The sequence below is a fragment of the Calliphora vicina genome, chromosome 2 (assembly GCF_958450345.1).
Source record: "Calliphora vicina chromosome 2, idCalVici1.1, whole genome shotgun sequence".
Taxonomy (NCBI): domain Eukaryota; kingdom Metazoa; phylum Arthropoda; class Insecta; order Diptera; family Calliphoridae; genus Calliphora; species Calliphora vicina.
Window position 1 is genome coordinate 71,349,546 of NC_088781.1, and position 23,915 is coordinate 71,373,460.

The 23,915-nt window shown below is 28.4% G+C and overlaps 1 protein-coding gene across 3 annotated transcripts in view; it reads right to left on the minus strand.

The window, feature by feature from the left end:
• LOC135951473 (pseudouridylate synthase RPUSD2-like) overlaps positions 1–23,915 on the minus strand; it is a 196,701-nt gene that overhangs the window by 46,241 nt on the left and 126,545 nt on the right. For 2 of the 3 annotated variants that reach the window (XM_065501128.1, XM_065501127.1), the window contains exon 2: positions 5,653–6,780. The exons of the other annotated variant lie outside the window; for it this stretch is intronic. In XM_065501128.1, the coding sequence (XP_065357200.1) occupies positions 5,653–6,510 (858 nt within the window). In that variant the 5' untranslated portion in view covers positions 6,511–6,780. The remainder of the gene's footprint in view (positions 1–5,652; positions 6,781–23,915) is intronic. 3 annotated transcript variants of the gene reach the window in all.

Sequence of the window (23,915 nt, forward strand, 5' to 3'; positions counted from 1 at the left end):
GATAACACCATCCGACAAATAGAGAAAAAATTCGTTAGACACGAACCGGATGATATACGTCTGAAACTATAAATTTAATGGAGAAAAACTGTGTTTTCAGTTTTTCATTTCGTGATCCTGTGTCCTTTTTTGAGGACTTCAAAGTTTCAAAGAAGTACATTTTTCAAAAAATATTTAAAAATACTCCAGCTATTCCAACAATGACAAATTGTATGTCTGAGTTTTAATATATTTTGTATTATCTTTATTTTATCCTGTAAGGATCAAAAGATGTCAAAAATGTCCTTTAAAATTTTTATCCTTTAATATCCTTTAAGATTGTCAAAAAAATAGTGCGTTAAAGACCCAAATATTCTTTACTAAATGTCAAAATTTCATCCATTATATATATAAAGGTCAAATTAAAATATAAAAAAAAATTATTGGAAATCTAAAAGGATATTCAAGGATAAAAATTTGAAAGGACATTTTTGACATCTTTTGATCCTTACAGGATAAAATAAAAATAATACGAAATATTTTACAACTTTTCTTGATCATTTGACACCAAATTTGACATAGTAGGATGATCAGAAGTATTTTAAAACATTTTTTTAAAAATGTTCTCCTCTGAAAATGGAAATGGAGATTTTCCCCATTTATCCTAGTATGATAATTAATCTGTGTGTATTTCTCCAGCAAATTTATATAATATTTTTTTAATTTGTTCAAAATTTTTCGAATTTGGAGTTGTTTTTATTTTGGTGAGAAAATTAAAAAAAAAATATGTTTGCTGGAGAAATGCACACAGATTTCTCAAGGTTACTTAAATATCATAATTCTATTCGAAAGGCCTAAATTCGCTGAGAAACTTAAAATCAGTTTATATTCAACTAAGTTACTGGCTTATACATATGTGCATAAAGGTATAAAAATCCGATTTTTACCCGTAACTAAGGATTCAGATTCTTGATATACTCGATAACACCTACCAGGGAGATCTGTAGGTATACCCGGTATTTCTACTTTATTCTTTTTTGGATCAGTGTCATCATTAAAGTCTTGCCTTGGGGGAACAATTGTATGGGGACTAGGTGAAATAATGGACAATTTTAAACAGTTTCAATAGGGTGCCCGATCCAATGGTATATGTGTTACCAAAGTATGTTTGATTGCAAGGTTTACATGGATGGATGTATATCAGAAATTGATACTGACTCGATTGGTATACATTAAGGTATCGTTACAAAAACCCGCATAAACACACAATAATACCCTCACCACCTATAGCAGTGTAGGGTGTAATTAACACGAATAAAAATTTGTAAACTGTGCAACACATATGTACAGTAGTGAGTACCACCTTACGAGAAAAAAAAGTGCGCCGTACATCCTCTAGTATAAAGTATTTTTGTAAGGCAGTTACGACAAACGTAGTGGTCGCCTTTTTACATTTTGTCTTATATCTTGGCCATTTACAGTCGGATCTTAAAGTATGATATATCAATGATTTTGTATTTATCCACCAGATCTGTGTTCCCAGTGTAACAAAAATTTTAACAAAAACAAAACACATGTAAAATGTACACTCAAAGTACATAAGCGAATTCACTTAATTGTGAATAAATTCGAAAATAATGCATAGATTTTTATGATCGATGTCTCATTTTGTTCCTACTATTACACGTGGCTTTACGACAAAGCAATAAATCTAAACAATTTCTGCCGTTTTCGATTTTTCATGATTTTTTTATATTTTCACATAAAAAATATATTTTTTGCTTCAATTTGTTATTATAACTCCGAAATTACTGAGCCGATTGAGAAAATTTGTACATAGCATGGGGAAAATGTTTTAAAAATTCAATCAATCGAAAGAAGAACATTAACTACTCAATTTTATGTATATCAAACAAAAAAGTTAAATTTTGTGAAAATTAGCGAATTCAGTTAATCTATATGGGGCATTTCACGTCAAGTGAACCAACTTTTGAAATCGATGTCTTCCGATCGCGATGAAATTTGACATTTTGGCCAAACAGGTGTTTTTTTTATCCATATAACTTATTACCTATTGTTCTTAGCAAAATGTGTCCCAAATAGTTTAGATAGCTATTTATGCAATCTTTCGAAAAAAAAAATTAAAAAAATTTAATAAAATATTTTTGATTTTTTTTTTTTAAATCAAAAATATTTTTGACTTTTTTTTTTATTTTTTTTAAGAAAGCTTAGGTCTTTTCCTAAGCGACCTATATGGTCGCTTAGTGGGATATCTATCAAAAAAAATATTTTGTAACTCAAGATTTAAAATTTTTGAATTTTTTTGCAAAATCAAAAACTTTGTTGACTTTTTTTAAAAAAATGGACCCATTTTTTAATTTTTTTTTTGCTCAGAAGAAAGCTTAGGTCTTTTCCTTTAAACCCTTTTTGGTCGCTTAGTGGGATGCGAGTGGGATATCTATCAAAATAAATGTTTTGTAACTCAAGACAAATGTTTTTAAATTGATTTTTTTCATATTTGTGTGTAAGTGTTTCTAAAACCTTAAAAATAAAAACCACAACAACTGACCGATAATAGCCACTGGAGGGGTGCAATATGAGGCCGACCGCTATTAATTTTCCACCCAAAAAATTTGTCTGAGTTTTGTATCTTGCGGCTTTTTTAGTCAATCCTAGAGGTAGTTTTCAGCGCACGTGATTTTCATTGTTAAAATATCAGGTGCCCCAGAAACAAATTTTTGGAATCAAGTGGAAATATTTTATGGCCCTTCTCCGAAGTACCAGTTTATTTATTATTTTATGACATTTGACTTTAAGAAGTGGGTGGAGAGGTAGAAGTTGACAGGTAGGTTATTTATATGGTGGTTTATTTTTATTATTATTTGTAACACAAAAGTATGGCAATCATATCCGACGATTTAAAACAGGACACCGTTGCAGTTTATGAGTACCAGAAGATAATACTAAATTATCTAAAAAAAATTAATAAAAAAAAGAGTCCTTTTTGGAAAAAAAAAGTCAAAAAGGTTTTTGATTTTTCAAAAAAAAGTAAAAAATTGTATGTCTTGAGTTACAAAACATTTTTTTATAGATATCCCACTCGCATCCCACTAAGCGACAAAAAGGGTGTTAAAGGAAAACACATAAGCTTTCTTCTGAGCAAAAAAAAAATTAAAAAATGGGTCCATTTTTTTAAAAAAAGTCAACAAAGTTTTTGATTTTGCAAAAAAATTCAAAAATTTTAAATCTTGAGTTACAAAATATTTTTTTTGATAGATATCCGACTCGCATCCCACTAAGCGACCATATAGGTCGCTTAGGAAAAGACCTAAGCTTTCTTAAAAAAAATAAAAAGGGCCCATTTTGAAAAAAAAAAGTCAAAAATATTTTTGATTTAAAAAAAAAAAATCAAAAATATTTTATTAAATTTTTTTAATTTTTTTTTCGAAAGATTGCATAAATAGCTTTCTAAACTATTTGGGACACATTTTGCTAAGAACAATAGGTAATAAGTTATATGGATAAAAAAAACACCTGTTGGGCCAAAATGTCAAATTTTGACCTCCTATAACTCAGAGAGTTCTTGACCGTTCTTGTTGAAAAATGGTGTCCGAATTACTATCCAATAGAACTAACATTGGTGCGATCGCGATCGGAGGACATCGATTTCAAAAGTTGGTTCACTTGACGTGAAATGCCCCATATATATAAAAATTAAATGGTCCATGTATGTAATGTCATCACGTGAGAACGGCTGGAGCAATTTGGCTGATTTTTTTTTTATTCGATTCGAAATTTTCAGGAGATGGTTTGTAAAGAAAAAACAAATTTAAAAATTACAGTTAAACCCTGCTTTTTTGAGTTCAGTCAACTGTAATAAAAAACCCCTAAAGTATGCAGTACAAATTTAGATATTTTATTTGCAAATAAATGAGAACAGGCAGGGTTGGAGAAACTTGAAGAACTAACATTAGTAAATGCTACCGGGCGAAGCCGGGGCGGTCAACTAGTTGTGAATAAATTCGAAAAGAATCAATAGAATTTTTTTATTTTTTTTTATTTATTTTCAACAACCTAGCCTTATTGGACATAACCGGTTATAAATTTCTACTTAAGAATAAGAATTTTTATGATCGATATCTCATTTAGTTGCTAATATATGCGATAAAGTAATAAACCTGAACAATATCTGCTGTTTTCGATTTTTCATGAGTTTTTTAAAACACAAAAATTTGCTATTTTCACGTAAAAAATATAGTTTTTGCTTCAATTTGTTATTATAACTCCGAAACTACTGAGCCGATTAAAACGCAATATATAAACGGATTAAAGGTTATGTAAGTTTGAACTTTTCTAAGTTTACTTTAAAAATGAGTTATCATAAATTATGCGCAGAAAAAATCTATAGGATTAAAAATTTTTACCATTTTTGTACTTAGGTAACTATGATGCATCAAATCTATATAGTGGTTAGTGAAGCCTTTTTTTGCTGTTGACCTGTGTTATGGACCGATCGTTTTTAAATTTTATAAAATAACGTTTGTATATATATGTAACTGATTTGTTTTAAATTTTATTGGAATACCAACATTTTTAAAATATTTATGCTAGTTAAAGTGATTTTCGGAAGTGGACCTTATATGGGAGTTATGACTGATTATGGAACGATCGTCACAAAATTTGGTGGTGCGAGTTCGGCTTATATAAAACTTATTTGTGCTGAATTTGGTTTGAATATCTATATAACAAAGATATTTATGGGAGCTTAACTATTTTCAAATAGGGCAATTATTTGGGGGCTAGGAGAAATAGTGGACCTATTCTAACCAAATTCAACAGACTTCGCCCTTGGAGCTTTAGAAAAGCTTGTACCAAATTTTGACAAAAAGACACGATTTCGTTACATCATACTTATACATCCGACGGCAAATGCAGACTGTTCTGCAGGTATAAATACTAGAACGGTCTTCCCGAGACAAAAACATTGATATATCATACTTTAAGATCCGACTGAAAAGATATAACGAAAAATGTTCACCAAAATAAAACATTTTGTAACTGCCTTGCAGAACTACATACATTCTATTAGGGGGTGTACGGGGAACAATTTTTTGAGGTACGGTCTAATGTACAGTGTAGTTTGTAATCTTGAATTTGTAATGTACCTGGTAGAGTGTCCAAAAAACGGGCAAATTTAAAAAACTGGTTTCCGGTTTAGCCGAAAAAGTGTGTTTTTGAAAAAACCGGTTTGATTTTTGTCTTTTAAAAAAACCGGCTAAACGGTTTAGGTTTTTGTCTTCAGAAAAAAAAGGTTAACCGGATTATATTCAATTTTTATTAAAAATTAAACATTTTTGAATTCTTACGGCTCTATCTTTATGCAATTACTTTATATCTTTTACGAAATGTTGTCAAATGCTGAAATTTTCTATAAAATAAAACAATATTTTTAAAAATGATATCAAAGTTTTTCAAAAATATGTTTAAATGAGATTTAGAAAATATATTTCATTAAAACCGGTTAACCGTCTTACAAAAATCGAAAAGTTGAAGAAAACCGAAACCGGTCGAGTTTACAATGATGAAAAAACCGGTTGACCGGTTTTCGGTTTTGGATACTCTAGTACCTGGCATAAATGGAAGATACGAATTGCGTCAAATCAACCAACTTACCTTTTTCAAAGAGATTGAAAGATTATTGGCCGCATTTATATTGTTAACATGATGACGCATTGCAACAACGTCAACATTCAAGTTTATTGCTGCCGGTAGGGTCTGTTGATGATGGTGGTGGTGGTGATGACTGTGACTGTTGAGATGGTGTTGAGGAGATGGAGAAGATGGAACACATGTTAATTGAGGGGTCGACGTATTGACCTGATTTGGTGTTTGTTGAGGTATAACTTGTGAACAACCCGAAAGGGTTGTTTGGTTGGGCACTCCAACCAATGGATTGTTGAGTGCAGCGGCAGCAGCTGCAGCGGAAGAGGCCAAGTATGTACGCAGGGCAAGTGGTGAGAACATTGCGGCCGCAGCAGCAGCAGCTGCTGCAGACGGCAGTAAAGTATTTGGATGTTGCGTATGGTTGTTCTGCATTTGGGTACCTTGCAGATGTGGAAGACCATGTCCGTGGCCGTTAAGCATGTTTGATGATGGCATGGAAGGTGCAGTATGTTGTGGTGGTGGTGCTGCTGCCACAGCCGATGTATTATGGTGTAGAGTAGCTGGTGTATTGCTGCATGCAAATGTCCCCACAGCATTTGGATGAAAGGTTGGATGTTGATAATTGTGTGCCCCTGCTGCTGCTGCTGCGGCTGCTGTTTGCACTTGAATTGTTGTTGCGGTATTGTTGTTAACATTGCTCGGATGTTGGTTCGGCAAGACTTGGCATGTTAGGGTAGCATTGTTTGTCGCTGCATAGGGACTAATTGTTGCTGCATTTGGTGATCCTGGTTGAGGATACGGCATTGTTAGCATTTTTTGTATTGGTATTCCCCATGGTAAATACCATGAACCAGGCTGATACTGCATGTTATTTAATTTGTTTGGTCTTTGTTATCACTTTTTTTGTTGTTTTTATTTTTTGTTTCTAGCTCTCTCTCTCTGTCTCTGTCTATTTCTTTTTACTTTGTACTAATATTTTTGGTTCTTGGTTCTTATTGTTTATTTAAATTTTATTTTTGTCCAATTTAATCAACATTCCATTATATGGATGTTTAGTGTAGGCACATTATAATTATTCTATTTCATTTATAAACATTATACTTGTGTGTAGAAAAAATGTTTTTAACAGTTTTGAATCTGTGAATCAATAGATTGATTAACAATACGCCTTGTTTACAAATAAAATTTACACATCCATGCAAAAAAAAAAAACACAATTTATTATTTACGCGTATTAATTTTTCTATTTTGAAGACTGAAATTAATTCTCGATTTTATTCCAACAACTACTGGATAAATAATTCAGAAATATTGTGTGTGTGTGCTCTTGACTGACGTCTAGATACAAACTGTTGAATACATTAGACCACCTAAGGAAATAATGTTTTACCCAGTCACCACCTAAAAATTAAATTTACATTTTCTTGACAGATCTTTAAATTTGTGAATAATAATAATCTCAATTTGATTTAACTCAAACAGCGTTTTGTTATTGTAGTTCGAGAGGACGTGAACTCGAATCTACCAAAATGGTTACTGTATTTTTCGAATTTACAACTCAATTCAGTTGTCAAAAAAGCTAACACTCTGAGTGATTAGTGAAAAGGACATATTTGGTTATTACATCGGTAACCTGCGGATATACGGTATCATGAACCTTTTTGGTACTGAAAATTTAGCTAAATCGGCACACGACCACCTCGATTTTTATCCAAAATGTATACACAAATTGGTCTATAAATTACCAGTTCGGTTAAAAATTTTAAACATCAATAAAGACAAATATTTGTGTGTGCCAAAAATAATTTCTTATCGGCGACGACCACTTTAAATTTGCAATTATGTTTCCCTATATCTCGGATACTGGGCAATATATTTATATATATATGTCCAATGATAGCGTAACTTCGAAATTTGAACCGACAATTGTCCAATTTCAGAAACAGATATGTATATATTTAGATAAAGGTAGTGTATAACCAAGACATTAATTTTTAATTTAACACATGTTTGTGCTCAAATTCCAAAAAATGGTTTTCGTAATATGTTTGCTTACAATGGTTGGGAATATTCTGAAAACTTCCATATCTCCACATTTCAAGATTATTTCACATTAATTAAAATATTTCAAACAATTGCATCGCGACCCTATTTATGAAACGTTGTTCTAAATCATGTGCTTTTTTGCAAAAATATTGTTCTCGTAATAAACATTCACCAACTTATTGTATTTTTTATTATATGTAAGCTGTTTAAATTAAATTAAAATAAACACATACTACATTTGTATACTCATTAATAAGAGTGTAAGAATACAAAACAATTTGAAATATTCTAAAGCAATCTTTTAAAATAACATAACTTTAGCGTTTTTATTCGAATTTTCGAAAATTGTTTAAAATATGTATATCCCAGCGTAAAATATTCTGGATAGTTTTTCATATTATATTTTATTGTAATATTGTAATTTATGCAAATAGTTCATAAAAATAGTGATTTTTGTTTAATAATTCTGTTTTAATTTAGAATAAATAAAATCAACAGATAAAACGTAGAGTTGGTATGAAAATCTCACCTAACAGGTGACAGGTTTGCCTTAGTCTTTGGTGTGTTTTGGTACAACGAATTTATAGTTTTTATTTTTGATGGTAATCATATTTATCATGTATTTGGAAATAATTTTTTAATTTTGTATTAGATCACAGACATATACATTTTGCTGGGTGTTCATTATGTATATATGGATAAAAAAATTAAAATGAAATGTTTACAATAGTTTTTGTTTTTTTATAAATCTTGAAATCCATTAAAACTGTGACATTTAGTTCAAAAAAATATACTTGCACTAGGGTTGTCAATTAATCGAGTTTAATTTTAATCGAATAAAAGTTAACCATATTTTATATTATTCGAGTGATGGAAATTTGTTTTTAAATTTACTCGATTATTTGAAGGAATAATCAATAAAACATTTACTATACATTTTTTAACAATAAAGAATAATACAGAATTAATAAAATATATAAATTTTATACTGATTCTGGGACATTTAACGTATTCATGAGCATGATAGACTTTGTTCTTGTGCCAAAACAGCTTTCATCTTTAGTTAAGTTTGATAATTTTGTGATTTTGAGATCTTGAGATTTTGATAAATGTATAAACTATTTTTTAATAAATTATCATTATAAATGATTGGTTTTGTTTTTTTTTTGAGATTTATATATAAACTATTTTTAGCAAATTTAGTTATTCGATTATTCGGCAATATCTGATCGAATATTTTTGCATTCCCAACTAAAACCAAACTTACACATACTATGTGTGAAAAATGAAACGAACAATTAAATTTTGTATGAACGTATGTCTAACAAATACCCTCTCAACTTTAGTTCACATCGTGATCGAATACTATACTATAAATTTTAGAGTTAAATTAATCGAGGATATTTTGTTACAGAAAATAATGATATAAATCCAGCAAAATCTTGATAATTGATAATAATTTGTAATTGTTGAATAACACACTTTTCAATTAATACTGCATACCATCTGCATTATACGGAAGTAGTCTAATAATGAATCATTTATAAGCTGTTAACGTGTCACACGAAGAATCAATAGCGGTATTCAGTGTTTGGTACGTTTTAGGTTGCAACTGTTTGTTATTGCAATAATTTTGCCATTACCAAACAGTGAGCGGTATTTTAAGCAACTTTGCAATGCTAGATGAAAATTAGGTAACAGCTGATATACAGAATTATTGGTCGTGAAAATTTACAAAAAGCTGTTTGATTATTTTGTGAAATGGTTTTAAAATACCACGAAATAATAATAATCGCATAATCTGTTTCTGATTCAATTCCATACAATTCAAGAAGTTAAAATTACTTTAGTTTAGACAATAATGATTCTATCAAATCTTCCAAGCAAGGTTGGCTACCTTTACCGCTAATCATTATCGTTACCGAAATAACTGCAATTACAGATATAATCGTGAATAACAATATAGATTTTTTACTTTACTTACAATAAAAGAGATAATTCAAATTTTCAGAATTTTAAATGCAACAGCATCATTGTCAGCATAATTGAAATTTTTGTAAATTTTATTATAAATTCAAGTCAGACCGAAATTAATCTTTACTGTTTCGAATCGGTAGACAACCTTGGTAAAAAAAAGTTTTCCTAATATTTTCCAATGCCGCCACCCCAATATTTTATTTTATATTATATTATTTTTTACTTTTAATTTAAAATATGTTCATTAGGGCTATAACTTTTTAAAATTTTTTGAAAATATCAAAATTGGCATAGTTTTAAATTTTTATTAGTATGCAATGAATGATGCATATATTATTTTTAATACTTTAGCTTCTTGACTTTAGTGCGTTTCCATATGGGCAATTCCACGAGAATGACAACTACGACTGCAACTTTTTTCAAGATGATTTGAATAGGAGAAAACATTAAAATGTTACTATGTGAAAGTATTTTAGTTGTAATAACATTTTAAGGGTAAAAATAATAGATTGAACTGACTATATTTCATTTTTTAATTTAATTGGTATGTTTTAGGCTAAGATGGTATGAAATGAATTTGACTATTTTCTATTATTTTATTTTAGTTTTTGTATACAGATATTTACAGAATATGTATTGTCACGTTTTTTTAGAAAATCATCCACAGATTGTTTTTATTTAAATATGACGGAATGTAAAGGAAAAGTATTTGCTTTAGTGTAAGAAATTAAACGAAAACATAAAGTCTCTCACGATTCGCAAATTTTTGCATATTTTTACATGTACCTCAAAATTACGTCCGTTTTATGTCACGTACGATATACCCTTATTTCGCTCAATATTTTGGACAACAATATTTCGCAAGAACTTTTTATTATTTTAAAATATAATACCCTCTGAATCACGTACGATGACATGGAATTGCCCATATGTATTTTAAGAAAAGTATATTAAAAATCTGGGAGAATCTATTTTTTTTGTATTGATTTAGAAAATGAATTTGGTTCGTGAAGTTTTTTTTTTTTTACAAAATAACAAGATAATATTTTTCGTTAATAAAATAACATTGCCCACCTCGTGGTATTATGCGAAAAATTTGGTTATAGCCCTAATGTACATACATATATATGAATATATGTAGGAATATATATATACCACGAAACACAGAATAAAATAATACAATATTTTTTAAAAGTATTGTTGTACATTATTTAATTTTTTTGTCTTTTAAATTTCTATCCTCAAAGATACCGAGACATAAATGTCGACCTAAAATACTCATTCAGAAACATTACGAAAAAAAATTTTACAAAAAAAAAAAAAATATTTATATACATATATATAATATTTAGTACATTATAATCAACATACATAAATACATACTTATACAAATGTATAATACACACACGTCGTACAAACTTAAATTAAGAAAATCTAAACATTTTCAAATTTCTCCGTATTTACAATAAAAAAATAAAATAGAAATAATAATAAATAAATTAGAAAATACAAATCCCAAAACAAAGACGTATTTAAATACCAACAGAATACTTTGGCAAGTCACTTAATTTAGTATACATATGTATATTCATGTACATTTGAATGTATTCGTTTTTATGAGTTGGTTTTTAGTAGTTGTATTAAAATATAGAGAAACAAAAAGTTCTGAATACCCACTTATGTAAAAAAAATAATATATTTAACTAAGTACTTATTTTAACTAAATAATCTTTCACAAAATGATTTGAAAGCCACTGAAATTATTCAGTTATGTTATTAATTCCTTAAGGTAGGGTCACACATGACAAATATTTGACGAAAAAGACGTAACCACTAAAGGTATTTATAGACGGCAATACTGAGTATTAATATTTGTCAAAAACTCAAGTATCATAATACAATTTCATCGTCTAAACAAAATTTGTATTAGATTTTCAAAAAATACTAATGAATTTTTTGATTTACGGTCGATATTGAATATGTGTTTAAAACAATTCAAAAACTTTTTATTTTCATATGTATCGGGTATGTATTTATAAAAACAAATAAGGCAAATAAAAATGTCAAGAAAATATAAAATAAAATTTTCAGAAAAATATCAATCAACAAAGAAATAAAATATTTATTATACTATCGTATAAACAATAAATGTTTTTCGAAACGATTTTTTGAAATACCGACTGATTTCAATAATATTTTAAATTTGAAAAGTGTTAATACTCAGTATTGCCGTCTATAAATACCTTAAATTAAATACATTTGATGATACAAAACAAAAAATTTAGTTTTATTTTATTTGAAAAGTGAATAGAGCAATGTTGGTATCGGTATTGGAGATGATAATAAATTTCAAAATTATCAAACATTTCCTAAAAAAATCTTATTTTGGTTAATATTAAATGAATAAACTACCAATTTATTTATTTAATAACAAATACTCAATTCAATTCCATTTGACTGAGATACTAATTTTGAAATTTTGCCAAAAAAAAAAAACGGTATGCAAATTCAATTAGACTAGGGGCCGATTTACTGTATTCCAGATTCAACTAGGCGAGTGCGTACTATAATTCATTTATTTTTTTGCGGGAATTTCAGAAAATTTGCGGGCACAAATAGAATTTGTTAAATTTTTTTTTATTAAATTTCGCATTTTCTTATAACAGAAAAGTAATCTATACAGAATTATCTTTCTTAAAAAAAACTTTAATAAAACACTTTTCCCGATCATTATGTGGCCCAAACATGTAGAGGAAAATGTTAGAAAATCAGAACTTGTTTTGAGAAGTTTTATAATGCTGGACTCCATCACTTATCACCATCCTTAGTTTTTGGGACATTTTCTTATAACATTTTTCTTTATTTTTATCGATTTAACTCTAAAAGCGAAATAATTGCAGACTTTACGCAAACAGTGTATTTTTACTTCTATTTGATTTTTTGATAAAAAATGGACTTAGCACGTTTGCACACTAAGCTAACGAAATACAATAATATTTGGAAAAACAAAATAATGATAATTTAAAATGTTTAAACAATATAACGGAAGCTGAATGAATGGACTTTTAATGAGTAAATTAATTTGTTCAGTTAACAAAAACACAATATTTCCACGAATAGGAAATTTCTCACATACATTTCTCAATATCTCACATTTAGAAACGAAAATGATTAACAAATAGTTTGTGTAGAGTATCCAAAACCGCAACCGAAAACCGGTCAACCGGTTTTTTCATCTTTGTAAACTCCACCGGTTTCGGTTTTTTTTTAACTTTTCGTTTTTTTTGACAAACCGGTTTTTGTATGACGGTTAACCGGTTTTAATGAAATATATTTTCTAAAGCTCATTCAAACATATTTACAAAAAACTTTGATACCATTTTTGAAAAATATTGATTTATTTTATAGAAAATTGGAGCATTTGACAACATTTCGTAAACGATATGAAATAATTGCATAAAGAATTCAAAAATGCTAAATTTCCATAAAATAAAAATTTAATATAAAGACAATAATCGAAACCGCTTAACCGGTTTTTTCAAAAACACACTTTTTCGGTTAAACCGGAAACCGGTTTTTTGGACACTTTAATTCGATGCTAAGCTAAGCTAAGAATTATAATTACATATATGAAATATCTTTAATCTTCAGTTTTCCAACATTTGCTTCTAATAATCTGTTTTCTTAGTTACAAAAATCATAATCTTTTGTTATACGAGTACGTTTTAGTTACATTATTACAATATGTTTGTGCATTCTTCTTATTATTACGAACTTTTGTACAGTTTTCGCTGGGCTGTAAACTTTATTTATAAACATTTATGTGGATCTTTTTCATTCTCAAATTTAAAATGTAATTTTGTCAGACAAATTGTAATAAAATCGTATTAAAAACCTAAAAATGTTTCGTTATTTATATCACAATGAAATGTTCAAGCACCGAAATATGTCTTTGTTTTGCTTTTTATTACATTTTGAAATGCAAATACAATATACAATACAATAAAATAAATAAACAAATAAATTCTACTAAATATTATGAAATTATTTAGTCAGGGACGCAAAAACTTTGTACATACATTCATACATTAATATGTAACTACTATAAATTGTGTAAATGATCTTCTTGTACTCTCGTACCAGTGTACAAATGTTAATTTAAGACATTTTCTCAAGATCAGTAATGAGTGCATGTTTTGTTTACAGTAGCTGAAGTACGCAATAGTCCGCCAGCCAGCAATGAAATCAATTACTTTAGTAGTTAGTTACCTTGTCTATCTCCAGTTACTACAGCTCTAAAATATTTATAAAAATGTATGTGCAACTTCAATTGTACTTCAGTACATATGTTTCAGTACGAGGTTCGCAGCAAACAATTTTTAAAACTATTCTCAGGACTTTACACATGATATTGACTCTAAATTGATACTTTGTCGAAAGAATCCGGTTATAACCAAAATCAATATTTGCAATAGAGCATCAGGTTGTTTTTTTATACGAAGTTCTGACAATTTAAAACGCAGACGCAATCCGCCCTAAATTAAAATCTATTTTAATTTCATTGCGATCATCTGTTCGCTCTCTCTCTCTCTCAATTAGAGTGCCTTATATTTTTCTTACATTTTACGAACAAACACCGTAAATCTCACATAGAGATGCTAATCGGGTCTGATTTTTGAAAATCCCGGGGTTCGGGATTTGATAAAGAATTTTTTTGGGAAATCTAAAATCCCGAAAATTATAAGAAAGAAACGTACATAATTATGTCTTTACAATTGAAAGTAAATTTTTTCTTTAGCAATTAATTTTTATTAGACACTAAAAAGCTATTAGACACTATTGCATCTATGGTTTCATCTGCCATTCGGAACAAATTTTGTTTCCGACATACATATGATGCTGCCGAAAAACATCTCTCACATTAAATCTTTCACAAATCTTTACTTTTATTTAAAAAAATCAATACAATTAATTTCTAAAAAGGTAAAGTAACATAAAATAAACAAAAATAACATGAACTAAAACAAGTATTACAAAAAATAAATACAACGTAAAAACAATAGGAACTTAAGCTATCGTTGTCTATTGGATCTGAAAAACTTTTTAAAAATAGAAAATGTTCTTTCGACATCAACTGATGTTATAGGAGCAAATTTAAAAGACAATATTTCTTTAATACTTAGAACGGTTAAGTTTGAATTAGAACTAAAATTTCATATTTAGATGGCTCTATTATTAAAATAGTGCTTATTTTATATTAAAAAAGCCATATATTTTTCAGTTTTGAATTTTATCTATTTTTCAGTTTTGAATTTTAAAGGAAGTAAAAACATGTAACACAACAGCGAAAAATAAGTATAACAAAAATATAGTCAATATATGCTATTAAACAGTAAAAAATGCTCTAAAAATGCAAAAATATGACATAAATATGCTCTTAAAACAAATATATGCAAAAATAAACATTTAAGGGTAAAATATGCAAAAATATGCACTTACAAATCGATGCCAAAATTCTTAAATAGTTCTGAAACGTGTAAATATCTTATCCATGTGCTCATTAGACTCACCAGAAAAAACATGCATTTGCATATTTTGGTTTCCCTGCTTATAAAAAATCTGCAAATCCTCTTGTTCCTTCAGAAATAAAATGATCTATTTCTTTTGCAAGTTGCAAATCTACATTATAACTTGGTTTCGTTATTGTTATTTTGGGTTTTTTACATTTATTAATAATATCTTTTAGCCTTTTAGCAATCGAAACATTTTCATTTTGTTCGAGCTCCTCATCTGAGATAAAATCAATTTCGTTTGAAGAGAATTTAAATTGAGTTTTGTTAGATAATTTACAAAAAAAAAGATGAACAATTGATTTTCCAGAGGCCTACTCAATGAAAACCAAAAATACCGCTTTCCTTTATTAACTATGTTGTAGCAGGAGTTGAACTTAACAACTTTGCTGAACATCACTTTGCTTCATATAATTAACATTTTCTCTGAGAAGCGGAATTCACATTCAAATACGGCTTCTGTTTCTAATCCGAAATAGTTTTCAGGAAACTACCATTTTCCTGAAACAAAAAGTTCATGATATTCTAAACTTTTCACTTTTATTTATATGAATCGGTAAATTGACAAAGAAATTAATGTTTGACCCTCGTTCATAAACGAGTTGACGACTTATAATACTTTCTAAATAGAAAGAATCTAATCGAAATGTTTGCAAAAACATGCTTATAAATCTAATTAGATAAATATGTACATATGTATGTATATATCATCAACACGGTACTATTCACCAGTTCTTTCTCGCGTGCTAGACTGTGAGAATTGTGTATTTTGTGTATACAATACTACATACATACATAGATATAATGATTATTTTTGATTTTGAAAATAATTTGAATGAGCACTGCAGCAGACACGCAACAAAGACTCAACACGACGAGTACCAGCGCAGACACAAGCATCATTTAATGAATGTAAAATTTGTAAGGAACAATGTTTGTAGGAAGGTGCAGGCGCGTATCCACAGGATAGGGAATAAAATTTGTTTGAAAAGAAAATATTTAAAATAATCTTGAAAACGTGTATTGTTCGACTACGTCTACATTTAGGATGCATTTTTAAATACAAATATAATATATAAATTATGAGGTTTAATTAATCTCCTTTCATGTATTCACATCAAAAGCACAACTAGTTTTATTTTCCAACACCATCCATCTTGGTTCGGTTGCTATTTAAAATCGGCATATAAGCAAAAGCCACGACTACATCGATTTTTTTATACCTATTTGTTCATTTATATCGATCACTAAATCATGTACATAGACAATAGGCATAACATATGAAAGGCATTTTAATTAACTTTTCGATAATGAAATATATCAAACGAAAGTAATTTCAAAGGGCTTCCACCATTTCTTTCGTTTCTTCTTTTAAATTATATAAAGATGAAGGGTATATACGATTAGATACATCCAAGTATAGCACTCTTACTTTTTTTTTTGATTTTAAGATAACCATCTTAATAATAATATATGTTTATAGTTATGTTTTTTTTTAAGTATTTATTATACAAATTGCAAATTGGAAAAAAAAAACATAAACTTTGAATAAACACACCCCCACGCTTCGTTGAGATTCACGCCTGTGTATGAAAAAGTATGAAATATTATTATTAAAACAATACAAAAAGATACAGTGTGTTATACGAGAACATTTTAACCATAAATTTAAACTACATTTTGAATTAAACATATTTGAAATCAGTTGTGTCGCAACGACTGCTAGATCGCTTCTGTGGAGTAAGTAATATTGTTAATCGATAATCATAACTGTCCCTTTTCACATATTTTACAGGAGCCAAAGATAAAAACAGTCTAAAATATAGTCCCTTTTGGGAATTGGCTAATTTTGTATAACTCATTTTGTATTTTTTAGTGCAAATCGATAATTAAGAATCGATTATGTAATCTGATCTAATCTGCTAAATTACCGTTTCAGTCTTATAACAAAAACTATTTTAGCTGAAATGCATATCGCCAATATGCTTACAACGGATTAAAACTTGCAAAGAATCTGAAAAAAGCTTCTCTCCTCTCAAGTTTCTTGTTATGCACTTAAGATAATTTAGAGGTTAGGGCTCGATATTTTCTTTATTTTTATCGTTTTAATTTTGCTCTCAAAATGGAGCCACGATTTTGATATCAGTAGTCGAGATGATAATAAATGTCAAAATAATCCAATATTTCTTTAGAAAAAAATATGATTTAAGTTTTTTTTTTTTAATTAAATTAATAAACTAATAATTAAAAAATTGTGAATATTGATGAATTATTTAAGATTTTTTAAGGAAAAAAAAACTTCTGCCAAAATTTATTTATCGGTACTACACCGAAAGGTGGCCGATGTTACATCATAGTCGGTTTGAGGTATGTTCAGGTGATTCTATGTGATTAATGAAGTGATTAAGTTTTAATCATGCCATCTCGATTTTGAAGTGATTAGAGCTTAATCACGTTTGAGATGATTAACTCTGCAAATGTGAAAATAGTATAAGAAATAGTAAAATGTCATAAAACATTCAAAGTCGTTTTTCTCGAAACGACTTTTTTTGAATTATGCCGTTGTTGCAGCAAATCAAAGACTCAACTGTTTCTTGAAAATTTCAAGAACACTTACGTAGAAGTTATTTCGAAAGTGACAATTTTATGCGTTAGTAAGTTCTTAAGGGATTACTATTAATACATTTTAGCCTGACAAACTAAAGATTTTAGCTTGTAACTTGACAATAGTTATTTTAACTGGACAATCAAGCATTAAAGACCATATTGTCATATGCCTTAGTCGAGAGATTGTATTCAAGAAATGGCAAATTTAAAAATTCGTATCGGACATGTGAAATGCGAATTGCGTTAATAAGCTTTTTGCCAATAAAATCTTATATTGACAAAATTCGAGTTAGCATGTTTTGAATATAGATTATTGTATACTGTTTAAAAATTATAAATTGTTTTTATGAAATAATTAAATATGATTTTTTTGTAATATTTTGCATAAATGTTTCTTAAAAAAACTACAAAGAAAACAAATTAAGGTTTTTGCTTAAATTGTCTATTAAAACATACTGTACTGTAGTGTATTCATAGAGTGGATTGTATAAACTTTTTACTTACTATACAAACATACATCTAAATATGTACGTTCGTATTTATGTTATACAAAAATGGACAAATAAAGTTGCTTTACTCGGGTAATTACAAATTAATTACTTTATACAGATTCAGGTTATGATCATGAGAAATGTTTAATAATTAAATTAAGGTTAAGATCAATATTAAACAGGGTGTAATGTTTTTTTGTTTTTTTTTTCGTAACAAAAAAAAAAACAAGACAAAACAAAATAACAACAGGTGAAATATTTGGGTGATTTTACTTGTAGTTGTCTACGAAAAAACAATTCGCAATGCCAACGTTTTTTTTATCATTAAACAAATGCCATAGCACAGTCGACAACCAATAATTTAACTATAATATTGCAGTTTTTTAATTTATGTTTTACATTACGTTTTTTTTTTTGGCGTAAAATTACGCTATTTTTTAACTAAGAATAACGAAAAAGGCCCTACATCATCACGATCGATGATATTACTCTCAAACAATAATACATTTGAAAATAATTCGAAACGTTTTTTATGATTGAGATACGTAAGGAGTGAGTCAATAAAAATTTTAACTGTTAAAAATTCCATAAGAACTAACTATGTAATTTAGAACTAAAAGAAAAAACATTTATTTTTGTTTAATCATTAAATGAGTTTTGAGATAAAGAGTGATTAAAAAAAAAATCTTATAAACAAGATTCCAGTCAAAGCTTATCATCGGTCCAACAAAATTATTATTTTTTTAACCAGCTTTTAAAAATATGTCAGATAACATCTATTCTAAATCATTCATTTACAGCTGATATTTGAGACAAAATGGTCATCGAAAAAACTACGTGAAAAAATAATTAAAACTTTAAAAATAAAAAGCCAATATGGACTTTCAAAGCAAAAGGTTTGAAGGTTCATCATCACACTGTTTCAAAAGCAATTAAACAGTATAAGGAAGACATGAGCATTGAAAGAAAACCTGGATCAGGTAGAAAAAAAGGTCTAACAGATATTAGTAAGACAAAAGATGTTGGAGCACCGAACACTTCTACGAGAAAAACTGCTTGCAAAGTTAAATGCTCTGATTGTTGATTGTGCAGAGCAAAAGCTAATGATGGGTTGTAGTCGTTGAAGGTTTAGAAAGTTCCAGATCACAATGCATTAAAGAACTTAGAAGCAAAAGAACGTGCGAAAAAATTTAGGTCAAGTTTTAGAAATAAAATATACCTGTTGTGTGATGGATGATTGTAAAATATTTGAATAAATTAACGTATTTTTAAAAATTTTTATATTGAACGGTTTAAGTTTTATTTAACTTAATACAAGTATAAGTTTTTTTCGGGTCACTCTTTATTGCTTGAGAGGTTACCTAGAACAGGTTAAACTACTATTCTAGGTTCTCTTTGAATACATTTTATGGTCCTTGCTATATAATTTGTATATAAATTTAAATCGGAAAATTTTTTTTCTCTAAATTATCGATTGTTTTTTAAATGTATTTTGATCAAGAAAAATGTGTTGTTATTGGTAGATGAAACATTTTTTAACGCACTCCTTAGTACATTCCACTATACATTCATATTTGCGTAAGCAACATGATTTAACACTTGGGGGTTTAAATTAAATTTCTTTAAAAATTCTATGAGCAATTAATTTTGAAACAAAAGTAATAATTTAAAGTTGGTTAAAAAAATGTAATCTAATTTGAAAACAATGAGAAATAACAACAAGTAAGAAAGTATGGTCGGTCAAGCACGACCATATAATACCCTACACTAAATAAAAGAGCAAAAACATTTTTCTTTTAAAATTTCAACAATTTATATTTTTGAGTGATTTTCGGAAGTGGGCCTTATATGGGAGCTATGACCAATTATTGACCAATCACCATAAAATTTTTGTATATATAAAACTTATTTGGAGCGGAATTTGTGGAGATACATAGTGATTCTAAGTCGATCGGTATACTTTAAGGTGGGTGTTAGACTAATATTTTTGGGCGTCACAAACATCTGCACAAACGCATTATTCCCTCCCCACTATGGTGGTGTAGGGTATAATTAAATATTTGTTTATGCTAAATCAGCCATTTATTCCATAAAACCATTCCCAATAAAACAAATTCATTAGCTTCATTCAAACACTTTTTTGAAAAGAGTTAATTCATTGTTGAATTAATTTATAGTCATAATAAAATATATTCAACCTTTGAATGGTTAAATTTTTAGTACTTTAAATCTAATCCAAAATTAATTAAAATATCATAAATAATCATTTAAAAATTAATTGATAACATTTGTCTACAGCCTACTTAAAATAGATTTGAATTAAAGAAACATTTTTAAAAACTATTTTGTAATGGATTATAATTTAGGAAAATTCAAAAGTATTAATTGTCAAAGGAATGCCTTCCATAGGTTTGAAGTATTATGGAATTACCTCTACGAATTCGTAGAGGTATTCTTTAATGAAATGGTTAAGAGATAATATTTAATTTGATTTTGAAAATTCAATTAAGTATTAATTCTATAAAACCTGTAGAGTGAAATTTTTCGATTTTCAATATTTTTCGACTATTGGGCTGATTGGTTTTTATTTTCGAAACAGAGGTGATATAAAGGCAGACAACTACTTGAATAACTTCAGGAATGTTTTAATTCTCACTTACTCTAGCCATCTTTTCTACAACTTTTGGCGACACACTCCTCATTAATACATTTATTAAGAAAATGCAAACCTTTTTCAAAACAAACAACATCATTAGAAAAAGTTATACACTTGTTGTTCAGAATTGGTTTCTCATTATTTTGTATCAATACAAACTTAGCTATTTATATAGAAACAATAATCTTTATCTGTCAGTTTCAAACAGACATATTCGTTTATAAATACATATGTATTTAAATGAAGAACTGAACATAAATATGCCCTAATAACCACCAATGCCAACCAATTTGTTTTATTATATTTTAAGCGATGTTTTTCTAACATTTTCATTACACTTTTGAATTTATTATAATAATCGTGTGGTAAAATGGAAGATTCTTATTTATTATACCATGAAATAAACAGCGCACAAAACAGAGTGATGCAAATTTACTTTTTGTATTTCAGTGAACCTACAATTTTAGAAGGCGATATCATATACAATATTTTGAGCAAATTTCAACACCCTACAATTATAGGAAGAGAAAATGTTGTTGTTTGTCTCACATTGATGAACTTCTCCTAATGTACAGGTTTGTATGTGTAAATTGTTTTAACCCTTGTAGGAGTTAAAGTAATAAATGAAAATCTTACCCTACTGATCAAATTGTTAGTTAAAATTACGTTTTTCCAGAAATACACAGAACCCACACGCTAGGCATGGTTACGACAACAACACTATGTAACAATATATTGTTGACTGAAACATAATTATTTTTCAAACAATTAAAGAATGATAACTACACAAACATATTATTTTATTTACAACCATTTAAACTTACAAAAATAACCATTCAATGTTAAGTTTCTATATGTGTACACAATGGCCCATAATCATAGTCAAAAATAAAGTACATTTTAAGAGAATTAAACTCGACTTTACTTAAGAGTGGACTTTAGGTCTATCATAGACAAGTTAAAGTATACTTCTGACACTGAAGTCGACTCTAAATATAAAACTAGCTGAAGTTGTTTTTAACTCGTTTAACAACAGCATCAGCTGTTCTTCGCCGAGTAAAAAAGTTCGTCACAAAGTAAAAAATGTTTAAGTTACAAGATATTGGTAGAGATTTTGCAATTATTGAACAGTTATCAATAAAATTAGTACCAAAATATCGTAATTATGATAATTATCTTATCTTTTCCACTTTTCCACAACAAACAACTTTCTTTCTTTAGGTGTCCCGGTTACTTTTAATTTTGTATGTCAGCTGTTCAGCGTTGCCACTTGTCTGTTTTTTGTTGTATATTGTATGAAAACATTTTCTACATTTGCGGTTGTTCAATTTAAAACATACTTTAATTTTGACTATGGTTGCAAATTAATAAAAAGCTGGTTTTTATTTTAAAGTTGTTTTTAAAAAGAACCGACTTTAGTGTTTGACTATGATTATGGGCCAATATGTTTACTTTTAATAATATTTTGTTCTCTCCATTTGTAGAATGCTTTTGCTTATTTTTGGTGTTTATCTAAGCTATGATCTTTTTACAAGTAAAGTTTGAGTGTCTGTAATTCCCATTCGCTCTATAGTTTTATTTGTAAAATTCAGTTTTCCTAAAGTGAACAACAAAAAATTTCAATCAATTTGTCAATACTATTTAATTTTATAAAAACTCCCGCGGAATTTTTTATTCATAATTGGGCTGATTATGGAATAAGAAGCAGAAAATGCTTAAAATGAAATCTATGCTATTGCAAGCTGTACTCATTAGACCATGATCATCCTGAAATGTTTCTGAAACTCAAACGGTATTGTTCAACATAAAACGAAATCGAATATTTTCTAAGAAATCAGCAAATCAATATAATGTTGATTACCCAAACACATTTAAAAGTAATTATAAATAATCGACCTCTTTCTTATCAAATTCGATACAAATCTTAAACTCGTTGCTTTTCGACTGTAGTCGAAATAGCTGATCGAACGAATTGTGATTTGGTATTATGGCGCACATTCGTTGCTTACAACCTTAGACCTGCATAAAATTAACGAAAATATTTCAGTTAAAGGGGGGTCAGACGGCATGTATTGCTTGTGTTTTGTGCCATGTATTGGAACATTTTTCCACATGTAAACATATACATACCGTGTGATCCTTATGAAACTTTGTGTATGTAAAATACATGTGTATTACTCGTGACATTTTTGGCAATTAGAGCATGTTCTATTTTCGTGTGTATAACAGTGTTGTATTTTGAAATACAACACTGTGCGAGTGCAAAATAAAAAAACACAAAACAAAAAGGAGTAAAGAAAAATCATAACAAAATAAATTTCATTGCATTAAATATATTTATTGTGATTTAAAAATGTTTTAAATAAATATTTTGTTAAAAACAACAAACATATAAACTAATAGAGGTTATGTCACATGCAATTACATATGTACGTTTGAACGTGGAAATTATGAATCGTATGTATAACGTGAATTTTGACATAAGCTAGGTACTCTGTTCAAAATTTCGTGCGAAATACTGCCAAACTACATATAAAATATTTGGAATGAAATATATGCGAAATAATTTCGCAAAAGCAGTTTTTATTGTGAAAAAACATGTGAAATACACCTGGCACCTTATTTTTCCACACGAAATAACATACGCAGCACTTCTTTCGCACGAACAGCTAGCTGTCAAACAGCATGTAAAATTTTTCGCATGAAAATACCATAGTTTTTCGCAAATATGAACAGAGTACTAGGCTATACACATGAAATTCCATATGTATCGAATACATGTCCCAATACACAAGCAATACATGCCGTCTAACCCCCCCTATTAGTGGGATTTGGTCCACCAAAAACAAATAAAATTACAAATACTTAAATTTTCAACAATATTTTTAATTTTATTTGCAGTGTCGAAAGCAAAATTGTGTTTGT